Here is a 14007-nt window from a genome sequence, read left to right as displayed (position 1 = left end):
AAGGACTAGATATGGGAATTTTGTTAGCCAGTTTTGCTGCTTAGAAGAATTCTCATGTAACCCACTTGTATTCCTTTCAGAGTATTTAAGAGCATCACTTCAGACAATAGGAACTGCTTTCAAAATCAAACTGTCATATAAGTTGTACAGACATTGTAAGTGGGGTATTTTTAAGTTAAGGCTATTGCTTTGGAAACAAAAGAAGCAGTGAGCTATCCTTTCTCCACTGCCTGAGTGTTTCCAACAGTTTCCATTGGGACTGTTCAACAACTCATATCTGTTTCCAATCAGTGGTTTGGTTTGTTTGTATTTATAAACAACCATTTTATGCAAACTAACATTTGCAGTCCATCACTTTTCATAAAAAACCCTTCATAATTAAAATAAAATTATTAACTTAAAAATACAGCTTGATCATGTGAAAAAACTACCAATCAATATTCAAGACAAGCTATGGAGTAGTTATTCTTTGTGGGTCTCGAAGGTCACTCAAGTGATGGTTTTATGCTACTGAGTGATTTGCTTTTCACAATACATTGACAAAACAACACAATTAGTCTTGCTTCAATAAGCACACACAATAAAATGAATTAAACAATACAACATGCCTCATACATTACAGCTTCACTTTTGTAAACACAAAAGCTGCTTCACTAAGGGCATATAATTTCCCTGTCTGTTTTTAAATGATTGGCTTTGTATCCTTGTAATTAATTTTAGCAACTCTGTTGTCTCTGGACAGAAACGCTGGAATTAAATAACTGACCACACTTCAAGGTAGTATTTAAATATTCAAGATCCTGGAATTAGAAATGCTTGAGACTATAACAGTGCAGGACAAAGCATAACCAATAAATGGCTGGTTTATGAGAGTAAGCAGTCATTAAAAATCATGACTGATCAACCTTTTCTGACTAAGGGGAGCAAAGGTCTTCAAAGGCTCCTGTTCATAGCATGCCCTGAATTGCTTGGGTCTCTGACCTTTGAACTCTATCACTTTGCCTACTTAGCTTATATCCTTTCATGATTGTTCATTACATTAAGGTAGCTGGCTTTCTACAGATGAGCTGAACCCACACCTATGATGGCAAAATCGAAGTTGAGTTTTGGTATGGCTTTTTTTCCTTTTAGTTTTTTTTTTTTTTTTTCCATACAGTGGGTTCTCAGTGAATGTTTATTGTTTGCTATGCTACAGCTGTAGAGGACAAGTGACAGACAAATGAAACTTTCCACTCTTTCAGAGAAAATGAAATATTGATCACTTATCATAAGAAACAAAGAGCCTGGCATGAGTAGGATTTGCATTATGAATACAAAATCAGTTACTTATCTCAGGTTACTCTAACAATGAATAAATACATCTTTTATGATGAATGTACCTACTTCTAAATGTGCATACTTTGTTATGGTCATATTATATCTCTATATGGATGCACACATATATGCACAGATGTGAGGAATTTCAAAAGAGTTCCTCAAGTCCATTAATTAAGTGTGCAGTGTAGTCAGCATATTGCTGAGCTGTTTCTTATACCTTCCTACATGGAAGAATAGTTTATACTTACATACTGTTCTCTGCTCTTTACATCCTATGGTGTGATCATGCAATATTATATAATGCAACACACAACTATGCAAATAACATCTTGTTCCAAAAGACTGCAATCAAGCCAGATCCATAAACGAAATCTAAGAGAACAGAGTTGCAATGTGGAGAAAGTACAATGCATAAAACCGGTTAAGTCTATTAAATGATAATGTTGCTTATTAACCAAGTATGTTGTGATAGGTCAGTGTTGAGGTTAAACAGAAAACATCAATTGAACCATTTCCCTAAATAAAGCTCCAGGGTGCAATATTCAAAGCACTTTATTCAATAAAAAATGCTTTTAAAATGGTACTTTGGTGATTGGGAAACATTGGCATCATCCGTCAACCTAACTGCAGGAAAGTTCAATAAGCTAAATAATGAACCATTTACATTATTTTCCTTAGGCTCCAGTGATTTGCAAACATTGCATCAATAGAAGTCTTAAAAAAATTATGATAAAGACCTGCTAGTCTTTCAACTCTAAGGCTTTTTTCTGTCATGCTGCAATTTTTATGCTGTTTACATGCTTTTTGTAGCTTCATCTTTTTACAAGACTCCATTTAACATCAATTTCTCATTACATAAAAGCATATTTGTTCAATATGATAATTTTACTAGTGTTTCAAGCATTATCTTTGAGAAAAAAAATGAAATTTAAGCCTGTTTTAGAATGGAAACATTTCATCTCACTGCCATATAGTTTTAATGTATGAGTTGAAATGATAAAAAAATCATTATTAAAACAGTATCTGTGCATTATCTCCCTTGCAGCATGAACAGTTTCTTTGTTGTTGATTTCTTCTTCTACCTCCTTTTCCACCCTGAGTCCCAGATCTATTATATTAGCACTTTATCAACTTTCCTTTCCTTCCTTTCATCTTTCCAAGGTCCAATTCCCTACTGTCTTCCCAGGGCAGCGCTTGTATAATTCTTGAGTCTTACAGCTGCTTTCTTTAGTAAATATGGGAGGAGAATTGCTCTTCATGGTAGCATTTTCAGCTTTCAAACAACTGAACAAATACACAAAAGCCCACAGGGAGAGAGGAGCAAGCGGGAGAAAACACTCACATAGTCTCTCTCAAATGCACATCTCTTCACCTGATTTAGTAATACCTTTGGCTATTAAAGCAGAATATTTACTTAATTTATAGTTGTCATCATATCTTCCTAGTCAGATCCTTGCTCATGCAGTCATTCATTATACTCAGTAGTACCTCACAGGCTCATTAAACTGAAACATTAAGTAAATATGAATGCATGTGCAGATGAAAATTTGTTCACTTGTGTATAATACAAGTCAAACATTATACAAATATATATCATAAACAAACACCCTTCTGGCATAAACAAATGCCCTTCCAGGATTCTCAATTCATAATGTGGATCAGCTCATACTGTATAACACCACATACCGTATTATGGATTACTGATTTTAGCCAAAGATCAGCATCTCGAGTTCTACTTCTTTATTTAAGAATAAAGCGTTTTATTTTTAAAACTGTTCTGACTGCCATTTTTTAGTCACGGAGAACCAGCCTCTTTATATTTTACAATCCTCTGACACTATTAACTGTGTTTATGGCATCTGAAAGGTATGTAATGTCTGCTATCTTGTTACTACATAAAGAGAGATTTAATTTTATTTCTTGCATTCCTAAAAACCTTTGTTTAGCAATGATAGCCTGCAGTATGAACTGCTTAAGTTTTGTTAGCATTACATATGGTGACATATTAGACATCAAAACCAAATGTATAGTTGAATAATACACTATGTAGCAGGATGAAGTTTGTGAAAGAAACATTAACTTGTATGAGATCAACTTGCACAGCTAGAGAAATATTCAGGCTTTCAGGTACGTAATTCCTTCTTCATATCTTACAAAAACCTTATTTTATTTATGACTAAGCTACTGGGGTTACAACAAAAACAGTACCTTCAGAAAATGCTAGAAATTCTTTAAAACAAAGATTCTTCTCAACCTGCTCACTTTCAAACCAACCTCAAAATAGTCTATTTCTCCATTTTACTATATCAACTATACACATTATTATAAAGTAAACTCTTTCCAGTATCTTGCAACATGAGCTTTGCCTCTCTCTTCTAGTATCTTTTTAGATTGAATTTTAGGCTATCAATTTAGGGACCAAAATAGGATTATTCAGAACAATAACACAAATCCAATGAAAGCACTGGGTTTTTTTTTAATTTGGATTTCAATAAAACTCAAAGGCATGTTTTTATTGAAATGGAATTTAAATTTCTGCTACACTTGATGCAATTTTGAAAGAATCCTAAAGATTATGAAGCTGCCTAGAGTTTGAAGCTCAAAAACTTTTCTACAGAAGTATTCAAGCTTCGATGGGTTTTTTTTGCTTGTTTCTTTCTGAGGGTTTTGTTAGTTTGTTGTTTTATCCTGTTAGGAATCTGTACGTTCCAGTATCTGGTAGCATCTCTAACTAATGTACCAGGTTGTCCATCATTCAGAACAGCTTCATATTCCATTTAGTAGCATACTTTGATTCACACATGGATTAATGTTTTGAGAATAATAATAAAAAATCATAAATCTTTAATTGCAATCCTCAATGCAATATTGACCCCGAAGCACTGACTTCATAGGTCTTTAAGTCAAAAACTGAAAACACTTTTATACAGCAAGGCGTCAGAACCAGTAGATCTTTCCTAAGCTTAAAAATATAAAAATAGATTACTACTAATGTTGTTTTGATTTTTTAAGATTTTATAAGCTTTTTGATGTTTACATTCTTGTAATGAACTTTTTCACACACTTTTTGTAAATAACCTATTGTTTTGTATTCTTTTATAGAAGAAGAGAAATTTGATAGACTGTTAGTCTGTTTAGTGTCATTGGAGAGGCAGCACTTTTGCCTTCTAATCTACTGTCACTTTTAGAAATCTGAAAATGTTAAAGTTAGAAATTAAAAGGTCTCCTTTTTACTTTGAAAACAGCAGTGCGTGTGTGTCATGTTATTTTGTGTCTTACAGTAACATACTATAGGGGTTTAAAGAAACCCCTGCTCAAAACACTTTTTTTTCACAGCATTTCCCTTTTTTACTCAGTTTCCCCCATTCTTTAGGAGTTATAAATAAGTATTTTCAGCCTTGCACACCAACCTCATCCGGGCTGGAAGCCTGGTAAGTTCGATTTTCATCGCTGAAGTCCTGATCCACTTCTGCATACTCAGTCTCTGCAGACACACCGGCCCGGGACTCGTACACGGGGGTGACGTTGTGGCAGAGCGCGATGGCCTTCACCGCCTCGTGGATCCGGCTGCTGACGCTCTTGCGCACTTTGGGCGCCGATGATTGAGGCTTCCTGGATGGTGTGGAGCTTGTACTGTTCCCACTGTTCTGAGAGTGGACCTTTAAGAGCCAACGCAATGAACAGTGAACCAAAGTTCAAAACTGGAAACAAAACATGAATACTTATCCATCTATATCTGACTGTTCCTTTTACAAAGGTTGATAAGTGATCAGGCTAGTAAGCATCCATTTATTTTTATTTAACCTATGGTTAACGCATTCAGTTTGTGAGAAATAAAAAGCCTCATCTCCTTTTTTAAAGAAATGATACATAACTATGGGCTCATCACCTTGCACTTGTAGTCAAATTTCAATAACAGAGCCTGGAGACTATTGAAAAACATGAAATAAAAACAAGTACGTTGGAAAAAGGCTGAATCGGCTGATCAGATTCTGCAGAAACCCCTGCTACCTCACTTCAGATTTTACATTTTTCGATTATCTGTCACAATAGTCCTTTCATGTCTATTGCATCCAGTGAATTATTTTTTCTCTTCCTTTTAAGAAAAAGTATTTAAACCAGTCACCAAGTGGATGAGTTCAGAAACACTGAGACAAAATTCCAAAATTTGATATTTTGTTGTTCTTCTTCACCTTTGTTATTAAACTGAAAAGAACCCCTTTTTTTTTTAAAAAAAAAAAACTAAATCTCAGTATTTTAAAAGATGACCACATTTGTGGTAATCAGGAGAGACCAGAAGAAGAGGAGATCAGAAGAACAAAAGCAGGAACATTGTCAAGTATAAATATTAGGAATAATTAAAATATCAATATTACTGATTTTTTTTATAACTTACACAATTTCTGTATTATTTGTGAACTAATGCAGTTTTACTCTTTTGCCGCAGCTGAAATGTTTTTTGTCCTTACAAGAATGCAATAATCTAGTAAAATAACCATGCAAAATAACAGTTTGACACATACTTGAAGACTGTATTTCTGTTGCATAACCAATAAACTACCACTGTTTTAAGTTACCTTTCACAAATGCTCGAGCACATGACAGAGCTAATCTTCCTCTCAAAAGTACTATGTGTTCATGATTAGTTAAAATAAGTTGGGTTTTTAGGTGTGGGGGGTTATTGGTTTTTGCTGGTTGGGTTTTGTTTTTTTTTGTTTAAAAGTCAGCACATTAAATATATCAGCAGTACCACCACAGGGCTCTTCCGTTCACTCCAATGGAACTCAGAAAACCTTTTCAGAATCCACGCTTTTTTCCTCCTGACTGCAATCTGCTGAACCGTGAACATTCTGCCCATCAAATTACAGTGTTGTCTAATAAAGGGTTTAACTTTCTGCTCATCTGGCACTGCTTTTCAGCTACTGCTTTAAACCTCTGCATTTGCATTCTGCTAACACTGATGCCATTACAGTCACAAATAAATTAAGCTGATTTACTCCTTCTGAATTATGTTATGTTTATTGATGCTTGTATAATTTAATTTCACACAAATTCCATTAAAGATTATGCCCTCTATCACAAAATGCTTCCAGTGGGGAAATATAATCAGGTTATAATAGATTTGTGTGTTACATTAAGATGACAATAGTCTGGTAGGTCCACTGTAATAATAAAACAGAACACAAACAAGGGATAAAATCAATGTCACACAAGAACCACTGCCTAGCTAACCGGCAGCTTCTATTATCATGGATTAAATTAAAAACCTCACCATACTTTTTCAGATTGAAACAATTGTTTAGTAGTTGCTTGGTTGGTTACTGAGACTCCATCACTGTTCTGTTTTAATGAGTTGCTACTAACATAAGCACAATTAAAGCATTATTTATAAAGCATTATTTAAACACAGAGTAGTGTTATATAAAGCTGAAAAAAAAGACGTTCCAAGAAAGTTCTTTTCATCATCTACTAATAGCAAACCTACATTTTGAAAATCTTTTTCCCAGAATTGAGAAGAAAAGTTTCCCTCACATTTCTTATTTTAAGTATGTTACAGTTACTAAAAACTCATAACCATGGTTGCCACTCATTAAATTTTACAGTTAATTAGTAAAAGCTCTCAGTAGTAAGAATTCCAGGAATTGTTCCAGGAATCCAATTCTTTTCAGACAGCATATTCAACTGCAAAATATAAAACTGGTATTTGTGAGCATGCTTGGTGCTTAGCTGTCAAACTCACTCAGACCAAGGTGTGCCAGCTCAAGACTGTCAGTTAATATCATTTATTGCTACACTTGTTACTGTGAACACCCAAATGGCACATTATAAGAAAGCCAGGTTGCGGTGGTTTTTATAAACTTAGTGAGTAGCAGGTAATTTCAGTTAACACATTCTGAACCAAATCTGGACAGCTGATCTCCAGGTGAAAGAGCTCCATTTCCCATTTCCAAGGCATGATTATTGTATCTCACTTACTATCCATGGCTACCTATACCTACTAAAAATTAAGCTGAAATAGATTTATCCAAGGAAAAGAATTCAAGAAGGGGATTTGTTGAATTGTATAGACAGAAAATAATTAAGAATTTAAGTTGTGAACTTAAAATGTACACACTACATCACTGTCTTCCCTCTTGTCTCTCCTCCCAAAAGCTACAAAGTATTAACCGGGTCCAATGTGGTATTAAATTAAACTTTTATTCTTATTTTATGTAAATAAGAAGGGAACCACATTTACAACACAGCACAGCTAGATATTCCAATCAATTGTTGATGCTACAGTTCTTCTAAGAGAGAAAATGAGAACATAGACAAGGAAGTCAGTCTACAAACTTAGCTTGGTGTTGTAGTGTGACTTTATGATGCTTGCATCCCCCGTTGTCTGTTCTGCTTATGCTGCATATTAAGTTCTGCAGCTTTAAGACTGGTTCTCAGAACGAAGGGAGGGAGAAGCAGCTCAGTTTGTTATCAGAAACTGCTCTTGCTCCCCTCATTCCTTCTCATGGACTGTGTTGTCTGCAACAGAGACAGCAGGACAGAGCTCTCCTTTGCTTTTAGTTAGTTTTTACCTAGCTGAGGCAAAGAAGTTCTCTAGACTGTGGCTTTTCTTTTTCTGGGAACTGCTTTGGACTGAAAACCCAGAAAAACACCCTGTTGTCACGCCTATGGCCCACCAGGGCCTGGGACGTGGCATTTTCCAGTGCCAGAGGGACTGAGAGACACTCAGTGAGCCAAGAAACACCCACAGAGGACTCTTGGAATTACAAAAGGACTTTCTGAATTTGCCATCTCTTCAGAACAGTGAGAGGTTTTATTGTTTAGTATTATTCATTTTATTTATACTTGTACATACTTGGCTTGTTAAATAAACAGTTTTTTCTGCTCTTCTCCAAAGAACTCTTTCCTGGACCAGTGGTTGGGGAGGGGCTGTTTGAATTTGCTTTCTAGAGAGACCCCATTCAGAGGTTTCCTCCCAAATTTGCCATCAACCAGGACACTGGGTCAGGAAATCATGTTTGTTTATTCACGTTAACTACAGGGGAAAAAATTATATAAATTTTTATTATCATACTGTAAACACCACGGAAATACCAGTTAACTTTTCATTTGTTGTCTCTTCTGTAAATTTTCTTATTTTTTTTGTTTCAAAGAATAGAAATAAAAAATAAAGCACAAAGTTCATCCTAATCTCAGAGAAGGATCAGGTGTGTAGGAAGGTTTGCCAAACAGTTTACATACATGGGAAATCTAAGTAATGCTTGCAGAATCCCACTCAGTCACAATCCTCTAGTACATTTTCCAGACCAAGCACTCTTATACATCACAGAAACAATTTGATCTCAAGCAATATGGAGTTTTCCATTTTCTCACCCTTTCTCCCTGCCAGTTTTATGCTGTTTGAAATCATCTTAATTTTTTTAAAAAAGTATTTTTAAATATATCTGTGTAAGTTTTATTTTGACCACTACTGTTATACCATTTGGTTATACCAATTAATGTGGCTTTTTGATGTATATTCTTGATGAGTATCTTCAAAGATATAATTACTGTTCAGTGTCCAGTGTTGTTCTGGACACTTCCTTATAATTTGTAGTCACAGTAATGAATAGCTTACTCTTAGATGATTTGGCAGGAGAAAGATTGTACTGCACAGACAGGTTAACACAAATTTCTGCTAGTGAAGAACAGAAAAGTAAATCTCTTTAAGTGGGCATTATGAGGAACTTTGGAATCAGGAGAGATCTACGTACTCATTTTTTTCCCTTCCATCATATTTCTTAAGAGATACCTAGACATAACAACTTTCATAGCTTCTCAAATTCCAGACATAATTATTAACAACAAGGCTCCAATGTCATTACACCCCCCATATGAAATGTAAATGATTTATGAAATACCTGTGAATAAGAGTTTATAATATGACTCTGTATTTCATCCATTGTGTCTGTTCCATAGGAAACAGTACCTAGGTGGAGGCGCTTAAATATCATCTCATTCTGTGTAAGTGTTCCTGTAACAAAGGAGAAGTGTATCACAAAGCAGTGAAAAATACTACGAGATGGCCACAGACACCTCCTCTCCCTTCCCCCCCCCAAAAAAAATCTTTCCTTTGGAAAGCAGGAATGAATCACAAGTTAGCATCAATTTACTTAAATTAAAGGAACGTTTGTGGAGAAAGATCAGGGTTAGTCATTCTGGAAGAAATCACTGGTACCACCTGCAAGCTGATTTTGCCAATAACTAAATATACAAACTTGAACAGACAAAACCTTTCTTTCTATACAAAAAATTGAATTTGCAGTATGTAGATAGAGCTAACTCTCAAAAGCCAGTGCAAGAGTTTGCACCATGTATCAGAAAATCTAAAGGAAAAAAACCCTACAGGAAACCCCAAAAATGAATACAAATTTTACAAATTTTCTACACTTCATGTACCAAGGCAGACATTCTGACAACTGGACACATTCAGTGTCAGTGTTATCTAGATTAAGTCATTAAGACCTAATATCACTTCCAAATTTGACAGATTGAGCCTCCAAGCAGAATAAGGCAGAATGAACAAAACTAGTGTTTTCTGTGCTCACTTCACATTTGCAAGAAACTACAGAGTGTCAGCCAGACTGACACTGCATCCACCTCTGCCAACCAGTCACATCCTCTGGTTTGGAAAACCTCTAATTGAGGGGTGGGGGTGTCAGCCTTGCCTGATGGGGTATGTGAGGCAGAAAGGGGTCACTACTGCCTAGCTTTCCATGGTCAGCTCACAAAAGATTATTTTGATTATGGCTCTTCCTAAAATTTTTCCCTCTGGCTACTCAGGCAGAGCAAGTATAATAATAGTATAAAGCTATTCCTATATTTAACCAGACAGGTTTGTGTCATTAAAATGCATAAGTCTGATCATAAAAAAATAAACCAAACATAGTACCAGAGTAGACATTCTTGAAGCTTCTACAATATTTTTTAAATGGAGTACAAGAAAATTCTCGGGAAATAAATACTGCAGAATAAAATACTTCATAATTATTTTATTTAGCTTAACTATTTTTATTTCACATCTTTATCCTAGTATGCCAAAGCTACATGCTAAGCAACAGGAGAAGAAAAGACTAAAAGGATGAGGTATGCCATAGTTGTCTGCAAAACAACAGTCTGGCCAGTCAGCATACAGTTTATGTTCTTATCAGGGCTAGAACTATCAGAGATCTTCAAAGATTCATTAGGGCTGTAAAAGTCTCATGTCTTTCCCAGATGCATGTGAAACGTCTACCACTCCCACTTCCTGGTGATACCTGTACAGTGACACTTCATCTCCATTGTTGTACCACCACACTGCACTATCAAACTCTTTCTGTTTTACCAGTGCAAGATTTTTGCTCCAAATTCTCCCTTTACCATTAAAAACTACATTTCCCATTTGCTTTTCCTTACATGTTGCTGAGGATTTTTCTTTCTATAATTATATTACTTGAATTTTAAAAAATAATTTAAATAAGGCTTATGTGAAATGCATAAATTCTCTACAAAATATGCATAACATTATTAAAAATTTACATGAGAAGCTGAACATTCTCAAGGCTGGAAAACAGCCCAGGAAGACAAAGTTCCAGTTCTCTATAATTAGCAAATTGGAAATTTTTGGTTACTTCCATACATGGGAAGATGAAATTTTGTTTCACAGTAATCACATAAATCCACTTTTTCTGCTTTTAGAAGCTATGCTTTTATTGAGACTTTTTATTAAAATTCATTACATTTTGTACTTTAATTCAAGACTAGAAAAATTAAATCTCCAGTTTGCACATGAGAAACATAAAAATTTCCACCAATAAATACGAGAAACTAAAATCTCCATTTCTAAAAGAAAGCAAAACCAAAACCCATACACTGTGCAAAAATATTCAGTGCAAGAAATACTCAAGCCAATCTTTATCATCCTCCTAACCTTCCAGGCGTGCTAATACCTTCTCACTGTCCTTGACTTTGCCAAGCCTTTGAATTAAAAAATCTCTCTCTAGGAGTTGTGAAACTAAATGCTAGTCAAAAGGTGAGACAACAGGCAACTGTCAAACCTGCTTCCCACTATTTCTGTAATTGCTGCTTGGGAAAACTGAGCAGGAAACAAAATTAGCCCTATGATTATTCTATGGAAAGATTATTTCTTCTGACACCACTAAATCAGTCCAACGCCATATCATGCTTGGTGAGGGAAAGGTAGATGGCTGGAAAATTTCTGTGTTCCACCCCCTCTTTCTCAGCAAGCAGAGAAGAAAAGCTTCTGCATAGAAAAGTATGAATTTTCCTATCTTGCAATCAACAGGAGCCAGGGAAGAAGGTTTAGGAAAAACAGGTGAGGAAAAACAATCAACAAAGACACGGAAATAAACATGCTGGAAATCCTGATTCAATACTTGCATCTTACACATCTCTAATACAATCCTTTTTATCAGCTATGTTAGTAGGAAATATCTATGACAACTAACCAAAAACAAAAATAAAGAAAAGAAGCAACAATTCCAGTTTGCTTATGCTTCTCAAGACTAGAGTAAGACTTTCAAGAGCAGCCATAATAAACCTGATGTGTTGCTAGACAAAAGGGGTAGCTGAAGTTATGAAAATATTCTCAAAAAATTCTGAAAAAACCCCCACCTTAACAAAATACACCTTTTTCAGCCTTTCACATGGAAATAATATTTCATCACATGTGCAAATTAAGATTAACTTCTAAATTCTTCTAATTAATGAAATGCCAAAATGGGACAGAAACATTCCCAACAACTTGTTCCATACATTACATGGTGCCAACCAGTCATGTTATAACTTCACAGCAGTTCTGTCTTAAATTTTAGTCGAAAACTAATTAGTTTTAGTTGATGACTAATACTCTATGACAGAACAACATCTTGTATTTTATGCCCCTAGACGCAAACTCTTCAAATATCTAGAGGCAGATTTTCTAATACAGCCCACTTTTTGAACAACAAAAACAACACAAAACTGAACTTTTTCAGTCTGCTCAAGGTGGTAAGTACTATAGAACAGTGGAGGAACTTTCTATTTTTAATAATATTTTTAAATAGTTATCAATTCCACACTTTCAGGACTTTGCTAATACGAAGAGTTGTTAGATTTAAAAAACAGCTTAATTTAGAAAAGCTTCCAAAAAGCACATTAGTCAACGTACCATCTACTACTACTGTTATACATTCCTGAACTTAGCTCTGGAATGCAGGTACCACACAAGGAAAATAGCCTGACAAAAAAATTAGTGTAGAATTGCTGGAGAAAAATTTAGTGTGTTCTTTATTGAAGCCAAGAGCCTTTTTTTGTCCCTTCTTTCCTACAATTGTATCATTAAACACAGAGTAAAGCAGGCAAAGAGGAAATTAATTTCTAAGGAAAAAGTCCTGAAGGCATCATTCCTTGGGTGGCAACAGATGTGATTCACAGAGCAGCAGAGATTTTTTTGTTGCTGTTTTTTGAGAAGCAGATGCAGATCATTCTGATCCTGTATTACTAGCCAGCAATTTGGACCAATACCAGCAATCTAAAAAGTCCAAAACAAGAAAAAGCAAGAAAATTTGTACAGCAGAAAAATTAGTAACTTTGTGAGAAATTAAGAGATGAGTAACTTTTCATATAATTTGAGCACGTTGTTTGAGCTATTTGCTTAAACAGATAAAAAGTCAGTGTAAATGTGCACATTTCTATGTAAACTTTAAGGGAGATCAGGCCTAATCAGTCTAATAATTAGACTGTTGACAACAATCTGGAGATACATATTTTTTTCTATGAACCCTGGGAAAAATAAAATCTGGCATATAATATAACAAGAATATGAAAAAAACTCATGGTAAGCATTCATAGCATATGTCTGCTCATTCAGCTGCTCCATTTGTGAGTATGCCATAAACACAACCTACAGGAAACCTCAAACCAAGGAAGTCCTAGTACAACCCATTGAGAATGAGGACAAAGACCAAGAGAGCTGAGCTAAACCTCATCTTTCCCGGGCAGAGAGTCACAGTAGAGGTAACAGGTAACTTAGGGGCACTGAGTTAGGGAGTCCCACTCCTAAAATATGCTGTGAAGAGCAGTACCTATTTTCTCTGTGCCTTCTGCCTCCCACAAGCACAATACCTGTGCATTCAGCAGTGTAAGAGCAACATCATGCTCGCTGGGTATTTTCGGTGAATGGGAGTCCAACAGAAGACAAAAAGTAAGGATTCCTTAGTCTAGAATCTTCCAGTATGATGTCTCAATCAAAACATTTCATTTCTAGTCTGCTCTACTCACCCTGCAAACCTAGTGGTACTAAAAATCCCAAGAGGCAGAGCATAACTATAGATCCATCTAAGTGAAGGAAGGAGATGTTATTCCATCAATTTTTTTAATTACTCCTTCTCTCTAGTTGCTTACACTGAAGAGTAACATTCTAATAGTACATTACATTAGGCACATTTAACAAAAGTCCATATACACCGACCTCTAATACACAGATTTTCCAAAAAATTCAAGAATCCCATTGCTGTATGCATCTGTTCAATGACTATATCTGTTAAGTATCTCATTTGGTCCAAATACCACTAAAATGTTAATTACAGAACTCAAATACAAGTACATTCATTAGTAAATAACTACACTTGGAAGACTACATGTTTGTTTTAGCTGAACACATGGGTAGTTATG

General features: G+C 35.2%; 1 protein-coding gene across 2 annotated transcripts in view; it reads right to left on the bottom strand.

Annotated features, from left to right (window-relative positions):
* Positions 1–14007, bottom strand: part of ATP9B (ATPase phospholipid transporting 9B (putative)) — a 155875-nt gene that overhangs the window by 21537 nt on the left and 120331 nt on the right. For both annotated transcript variants that reach the window (XM_054284784.1, XM_054284786.1), the window contains exons 14-15: positions 9216–9328; positions 4728–4976 (exon numbers count right to left, since the gene is read on the bottom strand). In XM_054284784.1, coding sequence (XP_054140759.1) covers positions 4728–4976; positions 9216–9328 — 362 coding nt within the window. The remainder of the gene's footprint in view (positions 1–4727; positions 4977–9215; positions 9329–14007) is intronic.

This window comes from Melozone crissalis, unplaced genomic scaffold, assembly GCF_028551555.1.
Source record: "Melozone crissalis strain CALT ecotype California unplaced genomic scaffold, PUWL_Pcris_2 ptg000042l_1, whole genome shotgun sequence".
NCBI lineage: Eukaryota > Metazoa > Chordata > Aves > Passeriformes > Passerellidae > Melozone > Melozone crissalis.
Note: the sequence above shows the minus strand (reverse complement) of the source record. Positions and strands in the feature narration are given on the sequence as shown.